The sequence below is a fragment of the Herpailurus yagouaroundi genome, unplaced genomic scaffold (assembly GCF_014898765.1).
Source record: "Herpailurus yagouaroundi ecotype Mexico unplaced genomic scaffold, PumYag 187, whole genome shotgun sequence".
NCBI lineage: Eukaryota > Metazoa > Chordata > Mammalia > Carnivora > Felidae > Herpailurus > Herpailurus yagouaroundi.
In genome coordinates this window covers 850,773-870,656 of record NW_024412418.1, presented here as the reverse complement: position 1 = coordinate 870,656, position 19,884 = coordinate 850,773, and the positions used below count along the sequence as shown (strand labels likewise).

Below are 19,884 nucleotides of genomic sequence, written 5' to 3'. Positions count from 1 at the left end.
TAGCGCGGGCCGACAGTGATGGTTAATCCAAGGAGGTGCTTTGCAATCAAGAACCAAGGTTAAGCCCGTGTGGTCAGAAGCGGCCCTGTCCAGGTCTTAGTTTCCCCGTCTGCAATGGAAGGGGCTGGTATCTCCCAGGTCATCAGAAAGATGAAAGGAGAAACGGATCAACAGGGACACCCACCCCATTCACCAGCAAAGCACCGGCTTACTCCTCATGTGCCGGCACGGCTATTAACGGTGCTCCCTTCTGATGCTCACAAGTGCCCTAGTTTCGACCACAAAATACAGGGTCACCCTCCTGAGAAAGAGCTAGCCAAACAGAGGCACCACCACCGTCTCTTCTCTCCTGAGGGTTCAGGGTGGTCCCGAACCTCCGAGGCAAGGAATGTCAAGTGCAGGTACGCGCCTGAACCCCAGGGGGAAGCCCACTGAAAACGCAGGCGCCCCAGTCCCAAAGGTAGAGTTCTGTGTCACTAGGCCAGGGCGGGCCCAGAAATCCAGAATCTCCCTTGGGGATGCTGATCCAGCTGATCCAGGGCCAGGTTCCAAGAAAGGCGACAGCTCCCGGCTAGTCGGGCGACGGCAGAGGCCACAGGTTACTGGGCACCGGAGCGCATGCCTTTTGCATGTGTGGTCCCTCCTGATCCTGCCCTGGGTGCAGGCAGTTGGCTCTTTCCGGGTGGGGACCAGAAAGATCAGGAAACGGCAGCCTCAAAATTCAACACCCTTCTGGTCCACGTCTCACCCTGCTGCTCCAAAAAGCCTTGGTTTAAAAGCTGGAGCAGGGGAACGGCAGCTAGAACAGGCCCCGGGAAGAACTCCGGAGGCACGCTGCTACCACCCAGCCAACCGAGGGGGTCGGCCATTGACGGGACCCGCAGGACAAATGGGAACCTCCCTGAGCCTCCGGGCCTTCATCAGCAGAATGGGCCGGTGTGAGGCTCAGAGAGGGAGGGCAGACAAAGCGCTAGCTTAGCGCAAGGTCTGGCTTAGTGCAAATGCTGGCCCGAGGCTCCAACACCACAGAAATTACTTATTAGGCCTCCAGCGTGGCCCAGATCCGGCTGAGAACTTGCCGGGCCTTCGCACCCACAACAGCAGCAGCGCCCAGCCGGGGTCCAAGCACAGAACAGGGTAGGGTGTCTGCCCGCTCCTGCGGTCGGGGCTGAGCGCAGAGAGCCGGGGGCCAAGGGAAGCTCCGGGGGGCAGCTGGCGGACCACACACCTCCAGCAAGGTCGACAGGGCATGTGCGGAGGCCCCAGCGGGTGAGGCTTCATTCCTCCACATGGGGGGGGTCCCGTGCACCCACCGGGGAGCCCCGAGCAGAGTAACCCTCCCCCAACCACTTCGCACGGCGGGTGTCACGCTCCGTGTCCCACACAAGGCAACGTGGCCTCAAGCAACAGGTCGCATACAGCTCTTGGTCTCAGGACACCTCCCACCCCGAACATTACGGAGGAACCCAAAGAAGGTTCCCTTGTGTGGAGTTTAGGTGTCAGTACTGACCATATTAGGTATTAAAAGCGAGCCATTTTTTTCATTTATTTTTTTTTTTTTTAATGTTCCTAGAAGCTTTAAGTGGAATAGCCTGGGCTTGGAAACAACTCAATGAGAACCCAATTAGTAAACGATCACACGATCTGTGGTATGGCTGCATTAGTTATGTGCTACTCTCCAGTAAAAAGGAGCGAAGTGATGTATACAACGTGAACGGATCTCAAGGGGATTCTTCTGGGTGAAGAGTCATTTCTATAAACATGCTGCTTATATAACATAGGAGTGTATGTATATATATATATATATACACACACACACACACATATATATACATGTATATATGTGTATATACATATATATATGTATATATATAACCTTCTTAAGATCAGAAGGTTGTCTAGATGGATACACCTGTTCATGGTGGCCAGGGAGAGACATTTTTCAAATACAAGAAGACGCAGGGCCCCCTGGGTGGCTCAGTCGGTTGAGCGCCCGACTTCGGCTCAGGTCACGATCTCGCAGTTTGTGAGTTGGAGCCCCGCATCAGGCTCGCCGCTGTCACCCTGTCAGCACAGAGCCTGCTTCGGATCCTTTGTCCCCCTTTCTCTACCTCTCCCCTGCTTGCGCTCTCCCAAAAATAAGTATTAAAAAAAAAAAAAAAAAGAATACGCAAGCCCCCGTATTCCATTAGCCACTAGAACAATCATGTGATCACGTGCCATGTACCCTCCGAAAACCCCACTGTATACTCACGCAAGAAACACAGTAAAAAGGAAAATGTCTTAGCTCATGAGAATCATCCTGATCTCACAGGCAGCCTGAAAGGGTCTCAAAGACCCCCAGAGGCCCTGGAAACACACCTGGAGAGCCACTGGCCTAGCGGTTAGGAGAACGGATTCTGCAGTCAGGCTGTCTGGGTGTGATTCCTTCCCTGCTACTTAGGAGCCGGCTCACTTTACCTCTCGGTGCCTTAGTTTCTCCGTCCATGCCTGGCACTCAAGTGCACACTCCACAAATGCGGGCCGTTACAAGGACCCTGACCACAGTGAGTACCACTGTCACCTGACCTCAGAGAGGAGGCTCAGAGAGGAGAAGTAACTCACCCGGGGTCACACAGCTGGGTGAGTGACTGGGGCAGTGCCCTCCCCAGTCCGGGACTTCGCGCCAGGTGCCTCACAATCGCCTGAGTTCCAAGTCTTCTCCCAGACCCAGAAGTCTCCAGGGCTCTCAAATGAATTTTAACGGAGTTTTCATCTTAACTGAGCTACCCAGGGTCAAACCAGTTTGGCACCGTTGCCTTGCTTTCCCCTCCCTCTGAGGGAACTCAGGTGGGCCCAGCCTCACCTGACAGAGGAAAAGCAAAGACCCTGGAGAGGAAGGGACTTGTCAACCGGTCCACGCGGAGGCACGATGAGAACGCAGGGCTCAATCTCCTGTTTTGTTTCTATGGAGGGACCTCTGCCAGGACCCGAAACGCACCTCCCTCGGGCGCCTAGGGCTTGGCTCGTAAAAGCACGGTGGGGCCAGGCAGGAGACAGGGGTCTTCAGCCCGGGGACTGAGGCTCCAGGTTTGCAGCCCCGTGGCCGTGGGCCCAGTGAGGCAGCGTCAGAAGCAGCCACCACGGTCTCAAGACCAACCAGCAGAACAAGGAGGCTACCGCTCTCCAGAAGAGTCCAGGCGGGGCCACGTCCACGGGGAGATTCATACAGCGCGTGCCTGCTGCACTGTCAGGCTTCCAGAGGCCAGGAGACCCACAAGACGCAGAGGCCAAGTGGGCGGGGGTACGTCGAGGGGGAGGGTCTGCGCTGGGCTGGAGGCTCAGAAGGCACTGGGAGCCGGCCTGACTGGGAGGCACCGACACAGAAGCCACCCTACAGCCACCCCAGGAGACTGGCTTCCTCGATGGGCTTGCCTTCACCGACCACTTTTCCTGTCCCCCCCCCCACCCCCACAAAAAGGGAGATGATTTGATTAGAGAAAAGCCACCAAAACAAAACCTTTGTCAAACATTCCACTATCTTATAACCTTCTGAACTGTTTTCCCGCTGGGGCTGACACAGAGCTCTCGATACCTCCGTGTTATCTGGTGTCCATCCTTGAACCGGCAGTGAGCGTGGGCGTTCGATGGACGTCCGTGAAAAGCAGAGTGGCCCAGTCCCCTCCCCGGGTCGCACAAAGAGGGGCCTGATGTTGCTACAACCTGCACGAGGCCACTGCTGCTTTCACCAGGGACGGGGACGGCCACAGCACCGAGGATGTCACCGGTCATCAAAGTCTGGCGGGAAGCTACTGTAGACACTTAGCAAGAAAGGGGACTCTGCTGTGCTAAGAATGGTGGCCAATCAAGAAATAAAATTAGCTGCGGTGCACGGAAGTGTGTGGCTGCTCCACGTGACAATCTTTCTCTGCCATCTAAAGCCCCACACCTGGCTCTTTGATGGCCTTGAAATCCCTGCGACACAAATCCCTGTAACATCTAGCTGGTGACCCGAAAAATCGCCATCTTGCAGACAGCGGGAATTGTCCCCAAGGTGGGCCATGAATGAAGCACACAGATCTCTTACAGAGACCACGCTCTCCCGGCACTGTCCCTGCCTGGGACGCCCCATCCCCAGGGGGGTGCTCCTAGGTGCCAAGGTTGCCCCCACTTCCCTCCCAGGTAGGCACCTTCGCGTGCACCTTCTGGAACTCGGAAGATCAAAGGGACGGGAGAGTGTTCTGGCTCCTGTCTGTGAGGACTATCCCGGCCGCTCCCCGGCCGGGAAAGATGACCGCCCCCGTATCCAGAAAAAGAAACATCTCAGCCCCGTGGTTGCAAAAGACCACTCCACTCTCCTGTGTCGATGCCATTTCACTGCGGGCTTCAGAACAGGCCCCTTAGCCAACTCTGCCATTAGTTTATATAATCACTCCAGTAACTAAAGCAAACATGAGGCTTGATTATCCTTATTTCAGAGATGAAAGGAAGCCCAGAAACAAACAGGGTATTACCCAAGGTCCTATAAGCTGTTGGGGTCACACCACGGGAGGCCCAAGTCTCCTTCCACCCCGGCTGCTGTAACATCACAAGCACCTCTGCCCCACCTGTCCTGCCCTTCGCAGGAGAGCCACGAAGATGCTTTAGTTATAAGGTTGCCCGAGATGCAGAGATTACAATCCCACGCCAGCACGCCAATTATCCAGGCCCATCCTGGGTCCCCCCCTCCGGGACAGAGGTGGCTCACGACCCCGCCCTCCGACAACAGCTCAGGCCTGGGCTGGCAAGTGTAATCTTGTAGGGATTTATCGTGGCTTCCCCTGCCCTTGGAAGCTCCCGAGGCCTTTCAGAAGTCACAGAGCCACCCCCTGATTCTCAGGGTCACCCGGTGAGGCTGAACACGGCAAGCGCTTCTCTGGGTTCAGAATATGGAAAAGGAGGGGCGAACAGGACATTCTGCCCAAGGCCCACAAAGCAGGTGCCCCTGAAGCCTGGGCACCCACCGCCAGGAAAATCCAAACCGGCACTCCTCAAAGCAGCTGTGACCAGGGATGTTACAACGCAGAGAACTGGGACATTATGGAGAAGTCATCTGGGGACCCCCGGTCCACGGGCTTTGCTTCTGGAGCCTGACAAGTGCAATCACCATGCCCCTCAGCACCCCGGGCCCTGACTCAGACCCCCTTCTGCTGGCCAAGTTGCCCAAGAGGATGCTGGGTACTTCTCAGATGGGGTCTGCAGGAGGGGACAGAGGAAAAGACACGGGCCCCCTTGAAGGCAGGGGGATGGTCTTGTTCACTGTGTCTCCCCAGTGCCTGGCACAGACCCTGGCCCACCGATAGCTCACAGCAGGGCTTCCAGAAAAAACAGACCATAGCAGGGAGGGAGAGGACAGGTCAGTCAGCTGGCAGAGAGTCATATGCAAGATGTGGAGATTCCAGAACAGGCCTACTTCCCTTTACCACGCCTTCCTTCATCTCTCTATGCCTTCACTGAGCAAATGTTTATGGGGCAATTACTACCCGCCAAGAACTGCACAAGACCCCAACTAAAAGGAGGAAGGATGATTGGGGGCAGAGGGGTGCAAATAAACTCTGAGTTTTTACTATGCACCAGGCACAACCCCAACATATAAAACTGAGGCCAGGGGCACCTGGGTGGCTCAGTCGGTGAAGCATCTGACTTCGGCTCAGGTCATGATCTCACAGTTCGTGGGTTCGAACCCCGTGTCGGGCTCTGTGCTGACAGTTCAGAGCCTGGAGCCTGTTTCAGATTCTGTGTCTCCCTCTCTCTCTGCCCCTCCCCTGTTCATGCTCTGTTTCTGTCTCAAAAATAAATAAACATTAAAAAAAAAAAATCTGAGGCCAACTCCCCTCGACGCAATTCAGTTTTTATTCATTTATTTTTGAGAGAGACAGAGACAGCGTGGGCAGGGGAAGGGCAGAGAGAATCCTAAGCAGGCTCAGCACTGCCAGCACAGAGCCTGATGCGGGGCTGGAACTCACGAAACCGTGAGATCATGACCTGAGCCGAAACCAAGAGTCGACGCTTAACCGACTGAGCCACCCAGGCGCCCCTCGATTCAGTTTTAAAAAGCAAAAACCTTGAGAACCCATCACGGTGAATGCAGGGACGAGGGGACGTAGCACAGGTGGGGACCAGTGGAGTGAGGAGGGGAAAGGTGGACGGCTCTGAGGGGTGGGGGTGTCGGAGGCCTGCAAGTCCTCACTGAAGGGGGGCAGCTGGTGTTGGGACAGGAGCCAGAGGGCCAAGGGCAGGTGACAGCAGGGCCCTTGTAAGGAGCCGCTGCAGATCCACACAGCTGAGAGAGGGGAGGAGAAGGCTGGAGGCGCAGGCAGGTGGCTCTACAGCATTCACAAGTACAGCGAGATAACACCTCTGTTTGGGGGGTGACACCATCGACTCAAAGGGAATCAGACTGGGAGCAAAGCGGGAAAGGCAACGCATGTGCTAATCTGCGTTCCCTCCGCAAGGAGAGAAAAAGTCACTGTTTCCTTGCTAATAAAAAGGAAGAAAAACTTTTTGTTTTGTTCTGTTTTGTCTCCTCCGCAGCTCTCACCTACACCCGAGCTCATGAACTCGGGCGCCCACCAGGGCCAGGCAGGCACTGGCGTCAGGGGCCAGCCCAGCGCAGGCACCTCCTGCAGGAAGGAGGGCGGCCCAGAGCCGCCAGGTCTCCCGGGGAAGCCAGGAATGGAGATGCAGGGGACACCTCTCCCTTTGTAAAATTCCAGTAGCCAACACAAAAGTTGTAAAACAATGAAACGCCGGGTGGGTCCCTCCGTGAGAGACACGTGCCCGGAGGACAGATGCCACAGAAAAGCAGGGAGGACAGGGGGATGAGGTGACAAGGGCACTGCACGGGCACCCTGGGCCCACCTTTTGCCACCAAGAGCTGAGAATGGGGGCCGACGAGGCTGGAGCAGCCACCAGAAGCAAGGGGACAGGCTCGCAGGTGCGGCCCCAGGGCCCGGGTAGTACGCACGCAACCAGGAGGGGAAACAAAGTCTCCGGCCACTGGCCCTGCACCTCTCGGTGTCGCCTTCTTTCCATCACCTGATATCTTGGCTACCTCGGTCTCACACGTCCGGAACAAGAGGAACACGATCTAGCGAGGATAGCGAGGCCCAAAGGTGACTATGTGATACCCTGGGGGGTGGAGGCCAGAGGAAGTGCCCTTTCCCGCTGCTCCCTGGGGTGGGGTGGAGGGGGCAGAGGATGTCTCGAGGGAGAGGGGTGCTGGGAAGGGGGGAGAGAGGGGGACAAGGCGCCGGTGGCTCTTGCTCAATCTCCACCTTTGCCAGGACTGTTCAGCTCAAAAACAAATAGTTTCAACTGATATCAGATCCTTTACGAGGGTAAACGCTTAAAAAAAAAATAAAAAAAAAAAAAAGTAAGGGTGCCTTAAAAAAGTCGGTTGGGCATCCTGATTCTTGATTTCGGCTGTGGTCATGGCCTCACAGTTCGGGAGTTCGAGCCCCACGTCAGGCTCCACGCTGTCAGCCCGGAGCCTGCTTGGGATTCTCTCTCTCTGCCCCTCCGCCGCTCACCTGTGCACGTATGCACTCACACGGGCACTCTCGCTCGCTCTTTCTCTCAAAATAAATAAACTTAAAAAAAAAAAAAAGAAAGTAGAGGGGCACCTGGATGGCTCAGTCAGTTAAGCATCCGACTCTTGGTTTCGGCTCTGGTCACCATCTCACGATCTTTGTGAGTTCGAGCCCTGCGCTGTCAGTGCCCAGCCTGCTTGGGATTCTCTCTCTCTCCCTGTCACTCTCTGCCCCTACCCCCTCTCTCAAAAATAAATGAACTAAAAAAAAAAAAAGAAAAAAGTAAAGCAAAATGCAGTATTTTCTGAGCTCAGATCAGAACAAGGTATGCCAGCCTTGGAGCTGCCTGGTGCCTCTTATGCCCCTTGTCTCTGTCTGAACAGTTAATGCCAGCTTTCCCCCAACAGGATGCAGAGAAAAGCACGGAATGTGGACTGATGCCCAGGGTCTGCGCTTTGGCTCCACAACCCTGGAGCTGTGTGACCCTGATCAAGTCTCTTCACCTCAGTTTCCTTACCTGGAAAATGGGCTCTGTGACGATAATCCTACCGTAGGGGTTTTGTGCCTCAGATGAGCACACGGCCCCGAGATGGCTTTGCAAGCTCCAGAGCACTGAACAAATGTTAATTATTCTGCCTCTTGGGGGTAATCCGATGAATCGGGGCGCCTCCTGACGCCCCTGGAGCTGGATATCGAGTCAAGCAAAATGACTGCCATAACTGAATCGGGACCCAGACTGTGACTGGGCAGGGTGCCTCGGGATTTCCCGGCTCCCGGCTGGAGATAAAGCACAGGTTCCAGTCGCTCCCCTCCTCACCGCTACCACACCACACTGACTTGCAAGCTACTCCAAGCCCAAAATCACCCTGCAGGGAGCCTTGTAAAGGCCGTGGGCTTCTTGTACATTTCCCACAAGTAGCAAGTAGTTACCATAGCAACCTGTGCAGTTCCCTATGCCTGAGTTAGAGAGGCCTGGCCCCATCCCACCCCTCGTGTCAAAAACACCTGCGGTTGCCTTAGAAACCTTCCTATTCCTGCAGCTTAATGAGGATATATTTGTTGACCTGATCTAGTTTTCTTTTCGTAGAATGATTCTAGCCGCTCACCCAAGTATCAGACCATTCAGTCACTTGACTTCCCACAGGACTTAATAAAAACAGATCAAACCATCAGGCACTGCTCACCTGGCCCAAAGCACCATCGAACTGACCTTTCCTTCAATTTGAAAAGTTGGTACGTAAGCACCAGAAGGGAGCCTTCTTAAGTTTTCCCTCTTTCTAAGGAATTTCTGGGGTTGGGAACTCCTCCCCACCCCCCAGTGCTAAATAGTTACGACAGCATGAAGGGAAGTGGAAAGAGTTCAGGGCTTAAGAACCAAATATTCCTGGACTGAAATCCCAGCTTGACCTTTTACTAGCTGTATGACCTTGGGCAAATTATTCCGCCTTTCTTACTGTTTCTCACTGGTGAAATGGGGCTAACACTACCAACATCATGAGTTGTTGTAAGGACTTAAAGAGAATTCAGCGAGATCACTGCTAGAGGTGCTAGAAAAACCACCAGGCAGGCGTTCGGTAGCATTAATTCACACGCTCACACCTTACTTTTGGAAAATGCTGCCTGACAACCTGGCCAGATACCCAACTAGGCTCAGGAGGGAGGGCAGGTCCCCAGGAAGGCTAAGGATGTGGCTTTCGGAAACAGGCTCCAAACCAATCTGAACAAAGATCCTCAAATATAAGTGCACCTGTACATCGATGGAGGGATATACAACCTCTCAGGACGAGGCTTTCGGAAGGCAACTGTCATCTTTACATAGTATTTATGTAACAACCACATGCTCCTCAGGTCTACTGAATAACTCTATCTGACCCCCTTTTCCCAGAGGCAGGCCCCTAAGTGAGAAGATCCAGGAATGATGAGCCCATTTACTGTGCCAGACGCAGGGGGCACTCCAGAGTGGCCCAAGACTTCTGCAAACTGCCTCTGCGGGCTAAGTGGCCAGGCTGGGGGCGGGGGGTGTCCATCAGCAGGGGACAACCTATGGAGCCTGAGCCAGACAGCAGGGTGTGGAGCCCCTGGTTACATAAAGTCCCTGGATGACCCAGCCCGTCCCCTAAAGGGACCCTTCCCATGCCTGTGGGGCATATTCCCCTCAACAGCATTCCTCAACATTCCAGGAGTGACTGCCTCAACCGTCACCTTCTTCCCTCCCCAAACCACACTCTCTGCCTGACCCCCATTTCCATCATGCCCTCAGCTTCGCGCCCTCGCTCCCGATCTTCCAGGCCACCCGAGACACCTGTGATGTCCAATCACCAGGTCGTATCTGGTCATTGCTCCGGAGTGTTTTGATCCGGGCACCTTTGGATTAATTTTTGGAAGCACTGCTTCCGGCGCCCTCCGCCCTCCAGCTTCCCTGAAAGCCAGCCATCCCCTCCCTCCCTGGTCCCCATCCCTCCAGCTGTCAGGACCTCCGCTTCCATCCTCTTTTCCCACTTGCCCGGTGCACCCTGTTGCTTTGCTAGTTTTCCAAATTTCCAAAGTCGTTCTCCTTTAAAACATTCGCCCAACCCCCCAGGGCACAGAACAGATCCCGGAAGCCATGCTCCTCCCAGAAGGGGGAGGCGGAGAGCCCTACTCTCCCAGCTGGTCTCCCCCAAAGCCTCAAGGGCGCCCTCAGGGCACCTTCCCAGAGCACGTTTTGAAAAGCCCTGCCCTCACCCCTCACCTATGCCCAAGCCCCCCTCCTCCGCTCTGTTGCAGCTGTGATATCTCAGCAGCGGGGCAGAGGGAGGGAGGGAGAGAGCAGGATGAACACTTTGGGAGAAAGAGCAAGAAATGCTTCCCAGAGGAGAGCTGACATCTGAAGGACAGGCAGGCATCCGCAGGATGGGGAAGGCACGGGAAAGGACTCTCCGGCCCGGGGAAGGCAAGGGCAAAGCCAGGGTCATTCAGCTGGGAACTCCTTGGGGGCAGGGGCCGAACCGGGCTTCGCTCGGTGCCCCTCCCCAAGCCTCACTGTCCCACCGGCACAAGAGGAAGGAGGACAGTCCCCACGGATGGCGTGCAGAGCACTTGCGAGGTACAGGGCAGTGTTCGAGGCGCTCTGCGCGCAGCAGCTCGTATGGCCCTCACAACGCGCCTTCACGGCTGTGTCCCCCTCAGCTTTTCTCGCTTCACAGACAAGACACCTGCGTCGAAGGAGTCTCGTGCCTGACCAGTCTCACAACGAGGAAATGCTAGAGCCTGAGTGTCACTGAGGGGGTCTGGCTTTACGGCCCGTCCCCCCCCACCACCACACTCCCACCGCCTCTCGGTCAAGCACGTGTCCCTGGAACGCAGTGCCCGGCCCCGGGGAAAAACTTACTAAGTGACCGTTATTACTGATGCCTTTCGATTCGACTTCTAAAGAACAGGGCCTGGTCTCTCTAGATAGCACTGGGAACACTACCTCCTTCGGGCCTCGGCCCTGCAGGGAAAGCCTAGTGGCTAACGGCTCTGGAAGACACACAGCCCTGAGCCCTCGGTCACTACTGGCTAGAGACCTTGGGCAGGCTACTTCACCTCTCTATACCTCGGTTTCTTCTAGAAGACAGGGTTTTGACGAGGATGAAATGCATCACTGCCCGGGAAGTCTAATGCCCGGCTCTCAGGCCAGGCTCAACGAGCGGTCAGGATCTTCATCACCAGGGCTGAGCTCCCACATGGCCCATTCCCTCCCTGGACACTGAGGAGGGGGAACTTAAGATTCCTCCAGAGATGCCATCAATCAACGGCACAACATAAATCCAATGGCTGGATGTGACTCAGATCAGTAACGTTCCGCTTCAGTCAGTATGGTGGCCAAGAAACAGGTTACTTGACAAGTAGCCCATTCTTGAAATTTCCTGACAGGGAAACACAACCCAGACACTCTGCAAAGCCTCTTCCTTCTCTGGCCCCACGGCTCAGTGAAAAGAAAACCGTCCACACCCACCTGCCATTTCCTTCTTCCTCTGCCCCAACTGTTCAGGTGATTCAGGAAGGTGCTCAGCCTGCAGCTGTCGGCCTCCCCACACCCGACGCCGGCTAATCTGCACGGAGCAAGCTGAGCTGGCAGCTTCAATCATCCGTTTAGGAAGGGTCAGGATTGAGGTCAAGGCAAAGGCACACTCAGGACACATATCCAGGAGTCTGTATGAGGCCCCTCGAGGTTTGTCTATTCAAAGTCCAAGGCAATGAAACTCGCTGTTCTTACCGGTTTGGGGCCATCCTAGGCTGGTAGAGGGTGAGACACCTGTAGACCCTACCCTCTGCCGATGACGTCTGACACTATGAACTTCTCGGTGCGCCCCCCCCACCCCGCACCCCAAGGCGGGCAGGTGTGCCGAGGGCAACAGGGTAGCCACAGGAAAAGAGAAACTAGGCCAGAGCCTCCTCATATCTGCTCTCGACTCAGGCAGGGCCCCTTGAAGGTCATTATCAAACAAGCAAAGGCCATTACCAAATAGGCAACGCCTTAGCAGCAGCTGCCCTGGGCTCTGCACTCATTTTCATCCTCTGGCAGAATGCCCACTCCGAGCCAGCCTCTCCAGCAGCTGCCCATCTGGTTCTAACAGACTCCAACCTCACCAGCCCTCTCCCACAGACCCCAGTAATCTCTAAAGGACACAGCCAGTCAGGGCACTCACATCCCTGCTTAAACCTTCCATAGCTCCCCAGTGCTTTGGTATTACATTCAAAATCTTTGCTCCTTGGCTTGACAGGCAAGGTCCTAGATCAACTGATCCCAAACCTCCCTTTTCATCTAGATCGTCCTCCACTCCCTCACGGGCTGCTCACCCTGCCCCAACTCTCTGTTCTACCCACTGGTCCCAGGACAGGCAACAGGCTTCCAATTACTGTGCACCTGTATAAAGATGAGTGGGACGGGGACTCTGCCCCCAAGGCGTTCCCAGCCCTGCCATCCAGCCTTTGCTACTCCTGCTCTTCTGCCTGGAATACTCTGTCCTCTGCCTCCTCCAGCTTGAAAATGCCTGTCCAGCCTTCAAATGCCAGCTCCTTCTCCCACCCTCCCATAGTGTTCTGGAAGTACCGCCCAGCATTTAGGATACAGGAATCAGCCAGACTGTGAGCTCCCCAAGGGCACAGCCCACACAGCCCGTGTGTCACTCAGGTCTGCAACCCAGCACTGGGTCAGTGCCTAGCACACACAAGGCACTCGATGAGAGCTGACCGCAAAGGGCACCTGCTCTTGGCCAACACATGGGAACAGGGACTAGATTTCTCTCCTGCCTCAACCAACCAAAAAGCCAGACAAAATAAATAAAACAATGATTTTTCAGACAATGGGCATCAGGCATTTCGGGAAAGTGATTTCTGAGAGGGAGGAACAACTGCCCTAGCTCACTGCCCAGAAAGGGGTTCCAGGCCACGATGCAGGGAGAAAGTACCCAGGCAACGCCTGCCAGTCTTGGAGCCCGACAGTCTCCCCGGGTTGGGGAAAGCAAGCTGGGAGTCCAGGGAGGTCAAGGCAGCCAGACTTTACAGGGCCTAAAACCAGAGAGGAGATAGCTACACAAAGGGAGAGCTCTGGAAATCTATGAAGGGTCCCCCTCCACTTTTTGGCTGCGTAGTACAGATCAGGATCAGAGGGAACGATCCTTGGACCCAAAGTTGAGCCAAGAATAATTTCTGTCTCAGCCAAAGTGGAAAACCTAGCATGAAGAAGGTACTGCCTTGTTCTGATCCCACATGACAAAATTAAGAGCGAGTCTTTAAAGGATGAAACTGTTTCCAAGTAACTTAACAGTGTCCCAAAACAATGCCAAGAATATTTATAGAAATACAGAAGTATCCAGCACCCATAACATTCTCAACATCTGACATCAATCAAAAATTACCAGACATACAAAGAGGCAAGAAAGCTTTTCCATTAACAGAAACAGACTCAGAAATACAGATAACAGGGACGCCTGGGTGGCCCAGTCAGTTGAGCGTCCGACCCTTTATTTTGGCTCAGGTCATGATCTCACAGTTTGTGGGATTGAGCCCCACATCATGTTTCAAGCTGACAGCACAGAGCTCGCGTGGGATTCTCTCTCTCCCTCTCTCTCTGCCCCTCCCCTACTCGTTTGCATTCTCTCTCACTCTCAAAATAAAGAAACTTAAAAATATACATACAGATAACAGAATTAGCAGAAAATGACATTAAAATGGCCACTATAACCATGTTCCACATATTCAAGAAGCTAAAAGAAAAAACTGAGTTGCAGAGATGGAAACTATGATGTCTGAGATAAAAAGTATACCGGGCAAACGTAGCAACAGATGAGGCGAACGACAAAAGCTTGATAAACCTGAAGAAGCGACAATACGAACTATCCAAAACCACCACAAAGAGAAAAATAAAAAGACCAGGGAAGAAAATGAAGGGAGCATCAGAGAGCTGTGCAACAACTTCAGGCATCCTAAATACATGTTAACTGGAGTCCCCAAAGGAGAGAGAGAAAGGAGAACACAGAAAGTATCTGAAGAATTAACTCGACTCTCCAAATTTGACAAAATCTATACAAACCCACAGATCCCAAACACTCAGCTGACCCAAGAACAAGAAACCTGAAGAAAAGTACACCAAGGCATATCATAATTAAATTGTTCAAAACCAGCAATAGAAGAAAAGCTGCCAGAAGGAAAAAGGGCACATCAGGAACGGAAGCCCGAAAATCAGAGACACGACAGATTATTCATTTGAAATAATGCAAGCCGGAAGACACTGGAACCACATCTTTAAAAATGCTGAAAGTACGAGTCAATTAAGAATCCTATACCCAGGGAAAATGCCTTTCAATACCAAAGGCAAAATAAAGACTCTCTTAGGCATCCAAAAGCTGAAAGAATTCATCACCCGCAGACCAGCACTGCAAGAAATAGTAAAGTGAGAAAGACTCTGAAACAAAATGGATTTACACAGAGGGATGGAAAACACCAGAAATGATAAACATGTAAGGAAATATATTTTTCTTCTTTTTGATCTCTTTACAAAATCATCAGCTGTTTACAGCAAAAATCATCACAATGTGGGGCACCTGAGTGGCTCAGTTGGCTAAGCGCCCAACTTTGGCTCAGGTCATGATCTCACAGCTCCTGAGTTCAAGCCCCACACCAGGCTCCCTGCTGTCAGCACAGAGCCCACTTCGGATCCTCTGTCTCCCTCTCTCTCTGCTCCTCTTCCGCTCATGCACATGAGTTCTCTCTCTCTCTCTCAAAAATAAAGAATTTTAAAAAATAATAATAACGATGTATTATGGGATTTACAACACATGTACAAGTGAAATGTCTGATAACAATACAAAGTCCAGAAGGAAAGTGATAAATGTATACTACTGTGAGGTTCTTATACTATATGTAAAGTGGTATAATACCATTTGATGATAGACTGTGCCAAGTTAAAGACTCAAACTATGAAGCTTAAGGCAACTGCTAAAAAACAAACAAAAAAGAGTTACAGCAAATAAACTAGGCAAAGGGAACAAAATGAAACCATAAAAATTACTCAACCCCAAAGAGACCAGAGGAAAAAGGAAATGGGAACAAAGAATATTGGGCAAACTGAAAACAAATAGCAAGATAATAGTTAAGCCCAACTTAATAATCGTATTAAGAGTTAAGCCCACTTAATAATCGTATTAAGTGTAAATATTCTAAACATCCCAATTAAAAGGCAGAGATTACAAAATTGAATTTTACAAAATGCAAAACCTACCTATACGTTGCTTACAAGAACCCACTTTAAATACGAAGGCACAAATAATTTAAAAGTAAAAGAATATAAAGAAATACACCAAGTAAACACTAATTTTTTGAACACTATCCATTTTTAAATTGTGGAAAAACATATACAACATGAAATTTACCATTTTAACCTTTTTTTAAATTTTTTGTTAATGTTTATTTATTTTTGAGAGAGACAGACAGAACGTGAGCAGGGGAGGGGCAGAGAGAGAGAGGGAGACACAGAATCCGAAGCAGGCGCCAGGCTCTGAGCTGTCGGCACAGAGCCCGATGTGGGGCTCGAACTCACAAACTATGGGATCGTGACCTGAGCCGAAGTCAGATGCTCAACCGACTGAGCCACCCAGGAGCCCCCATTTTAACCTCTTTTAAGTGCACACTTTTGTGGCATTAAGGGCATTCACACGGTTATATTACCATCAACACCACCCACCTCCAGAAGTTTATCATCCCAAAACGAAACTCTATACCCATTAAACATTAATTCCCCATTCGTCCTCCTCAGCCCCTGGCAACCACTATTCTGTCTGTCTCTATGAATTTAACTACTCTCGGAACCTTACGTAAGAGAAATCATGCAGTATTTGTCCTTTTGTGACTGGCCTGTTTCATTTAGCATTATTTCTTCAAGTTTTGTCCAGGTGGTACTATGTGTCAAAGTTTCCTTCCTTTTTAAAGCGAGATAATTTCTATGTATGTATCACATTTTGTTTATCCATTCATCTGTCGATGGACACTTGGGCTGCTTCCACGTTTTGGCTATTGTGAACAATGCTACCGTGAACATTGGTGTACAAACATATTGTTTGAGTCTCTGCTTCTACTTTTTTCGGGCATATACATAATTGGAATGGCTGGGTCCTACGGTGACTGTGTATTTAATTTTTGGAGGAGCTGCCATACTGTTTTCTGCAGCAGCCGTGCCCTCGACTTTCCGACCAGCAATAAGGGTTCCAATTTCTCCACATCCTGTTGCCACCACTTCTGGGTTTTTTGTCATTTTGATTCGCATTTCCCTAATGACTAGTGACGTTGAGTATCTTCATGTGCTTAATTGGTCATTTGTGTATCTTCGGAGAAATGTCTATTCAAGTCCTTTGCCTATTTTAGTCATATCATTTGTTTCTGTTTTCTATTTTGAGTTGTTAGTTCTGTATACATTCTGGATATCAATCCAACAATGTTTTGAAAGCTGGATTGCCTACATTAATATGAGACCATGTAGATTTCAGAGCAAAGAATATTACCAGGGACTGAAAGGGTCAATTCATCCAACAAAAACACTCCAAATGTTTATGCACTTAATAACAGAGCTTCAAATTGCATGAAGCAAAAACTGATAAAACTACGAGGAGAAATGAACAGACCAACAATTACAGTTGTAAGTTTCAATGACCCCCCCCCTTTTTAATAACGGATAGAACAAGTAAACAGAAAAGCACTAAGCAGTTAAGACCTGAACAGCACTACCAACCAACTCAGCGGACATTTATACCACATGCCAGACAGCAAAGCAGGAAACACCTTTTTCCCAAGTAGTCACAGAACACTTACCAGGGAAGATCATATCCTGCGCCACAAAACACGCCTCAGTACATTAAAACGTTTCAAGTCACACAAGCTACATCCACTGTTTACAAAGACATTAAGTTAGAAAGCAGCGTTTATTGGACAGAAAGAGAGTAAAGTTAAGAGTATAAGGCTGACTTTGTGTCTTCTACTATTTGTAATCCTGCTGAGGAGGAATCACATGAATTAGCAGTGGGACTAAAAGTACTGCCGTGTCTTCAATGCTAGGGCATACCTGACCTGGGCTATCTGTTTGATAACGTATTCATGGTTGAGTCTCTCCTTCTCTCCACTCTCCAGCCCATCCTAAGCCCCAGGGGCACCACCTAAATCACGACAAACCTGTTTGGTATTTGCTCAAGTCTTTCACAGAAACCAGCGAAGGGAAAGAGAAATGCAGTGGAGGGAGCACCTGTGAAGTAAACATGCCTTTTAAAGCTCCCGAATCCTCAGAGACATCGCCACGACAGAGATCTCTGTTACAGGGCAACTATCCAGGAACAAACCGGAACCTTGTGAAAAGTCCAAACTCTGAGCAGAAACTAATAGAATTTTGGAACAACAGAGATCCAGTGGGATTAAAACAACGTCTTCAATGACCTAATGATGTCAGCCTGGAAAAACCCTACTGGTCCTGGCCAAAAGTATCAGGAAATGATCCGCATGGCTAGTTAGCCTGATGCCCTCTCAACAGCAGATCTATGTCGGAGTAGCAAATTGCACAGCAGTAAGTAAAAAGAAAACGAGAATCCTTAGAAATAATCTCAATTCCAAGAACAAAAATCTACACGCCCCTGAAAGTGGTGCTTCCCACTCAGTCAGTTAAGCAACCAACTTAGGCTCAGGTCATGATCTCACAAAATTCATGAGTTCAAGCCTCGTGTCGGCCTCTGTGCTGACAGCTCAGAGCATGGAGCCTGTTTCAGATTCTGTGTCTCCCTCTTTCTTTGCCCCTCCCTCTCTCTCTCAAAAATAAATAAACATTTAAAAGTTTTTAATGGAAAAAAAGGTGGTGCTTCACAAATCTGATTTACAGTAAGAATTACTCAATGCATGCATTAAAAATACAGATTCCTGGGACCCCTCCAGACAAATCTCCAGAGGTTTGACTCTGTATTTTTAACAAGCATCATAGATGATTTTTTTTTTAATGTTGTTGTTGAAGTAGGCTTCACGCCCAGCGTGGAGCCCAACACGGGGCTTGAACTCACGACCCTGAAATCGAGACCTGGGCTGGGATCAAGAGTCCGATACTTAACCGACTGAGGCACCCAGGTGCCCTGCATCATAGGTTACTCTTAAGGTCCAGCAAACACATGAGCTTTGAAATGAGACTACCGGGTTAAAAAATCCCAATTCGGCCACTTACTGGCTGTGTGACCAAATTATGTAACACCTCTACAACTCACTTTTCATCGTAAAATGGGATCACCACCTACCTTGAAGTATTCTCAGAATTCAGTATGTTCACAAAGCCCCTAGAACAGTGCCAAGAGCACATGGCAGTCAAGAAATCAGACCAACTGCTTATCTAAATGAACAAGTCTAAAATGAAATGTTCCACCTAATGGAAACTACAAAGGCACCAAGCCAGTTTCCAAGATAATCGAGGAAAAAAGCCTTTCTGGCCACTAGGACCACCAAGAACAAAGACTCTCACTTCAGTGGCCGATATTTCACCCAAGTCCTTCCTCCCACCCAGGACCACAAAGTCCAGGCCTGGGCAGGGCCGCAGCTCTGCACAAGAGCCCAGGAAAGTCATTCCTTCCCAAGTCCCTCTGTCACCGCCACCTCCAGCTCCAAGACTGACAGTCCTGAGAGTCAGGTGGCAGCATCTTGGGTGCAATGACTCCTGGAAAAGAGGCAAGGAGCCAACGAAGGGAGTGGAAAAGGGCTGAGTCAGCAAGAGGATCACTGTATCTCTGCTGAAGCGAAGGGAAGTGAGTCTGTGAAGTTTCCAGAGCTAAAGGTGGACGTTCCTAGGGTGGATGAGCCCAGACCCTGTCCTAAGAAAGTCCTGACGGTCTCAGGGGCTGAAACGCCAAGATGTAGGGTCAGCTCTGCCAGGAACTCACAACATAGCCCCGGGTTACTCCTTCTCCCATCCATAAAGTGGGAAAATAAGCACCTCATTGGCTGTGGAGACGAAAGGAGGAATCAGGCACATACTGGAGATACACAGACGCATACCACTGCCATCTGTACCCAAGAACCAGACACGTACTGGAGAAAGTTAGACAGATAGATATATAGACATATATAAATAATGTAGGTACACGTATAAAATACATACACACACACACACACACACACACACACACCAATGCCTTTCTACCCAGCAGGTCCAGGGGTAGGGTTTGGTCAGGGACGCTGGAAAAAAAAGGTAAGAACAGACTAAAGGCTGAAAGCTCTGGTTCTTTCCCTGCGCTGGGGAAAGGGCACAGGCGAGGAGTCACAGACCAGGATCACTGCGACCCTACTCTGCCACCGGCCTCCCGTTCGACCTCTGGCAAGTCATATCCCACTCTGAGGCCTGCTTTCCCATCTGTATAATGGGCAAACGGACTCCAACGTCACTAGAACTATGACCAACAAGATGCTCAAATATGGAATGGGGGTGGGGGGTGGAGGGTGGCCGTGAGGGGGTGGGGTGGGGCGGGGCCAGACGCTCCACCCGCAGGGGGAAGGGAGGGGAGGGCGCAAGGGGCAGGGGCGCCGGCCTCCCTCCCTTACGCTGCGAGGGGCAGGGGCGCCGGCGGTAGTCACGCGCCCTTCGCGCCCAATCACCGGCGTCTGCCAGGACGAGGCGGACAGGCGGGGGCGCGCCAGGAGCCACTGCCAGCGCCACCCCTTTCCCCGTCCTCGCCCCTCCCCGGGTCCCGCTCACCTGCCCCGGCCACCACCGCCGCCGCCGCCGCCGCCGCCACAGCCGCCGCGGGTTAAACCACGGCCCGCGCCCACACTTCCGGGGCCCGCAGGCCCGCCCCCT

The 19,884-nt window shown here is 51.5% G+C and overlaps 1 protein-coding gene across 4 annotated transcripts in view; it reads right to left on the bottom strand.

The window, feature by feature from the left end:
• The window catches only part of VPS37C (VPS37C subunit of ESCRT-I), a 37,638-nt gene that overhangs the window by 8,421 nt on the left and 9,333 nt on the right, over window positions 1-19,884 (bottom strand). Inside the window, exon 1 of one of the 4 annotated variants that reach the window (XM_040494988.1) lies at window positions 19,783-19,881. The exons of 1 other annotated variant lie outside the window; for it this stretch is intronic. Coding sequence is in view for 1 of the 3 variants with exons in the window: in XM_040494986.1 (XP_040350920.1) it covers window positions 11,530-11,536 (7 nt within the window). In the remaining 2 variants the exon portion in view is untranslated. Of the gene's footprint in view, window positions 1-6,985; window positions 7,222-11,529; window positions 11,628-19,782; window positions 19,882-19,884 lie in introns of those variants that run through there. 2 more of the 4 variants (XM_040494986.1, XM_040494989.1) reach the window with 2 other exon arrangements.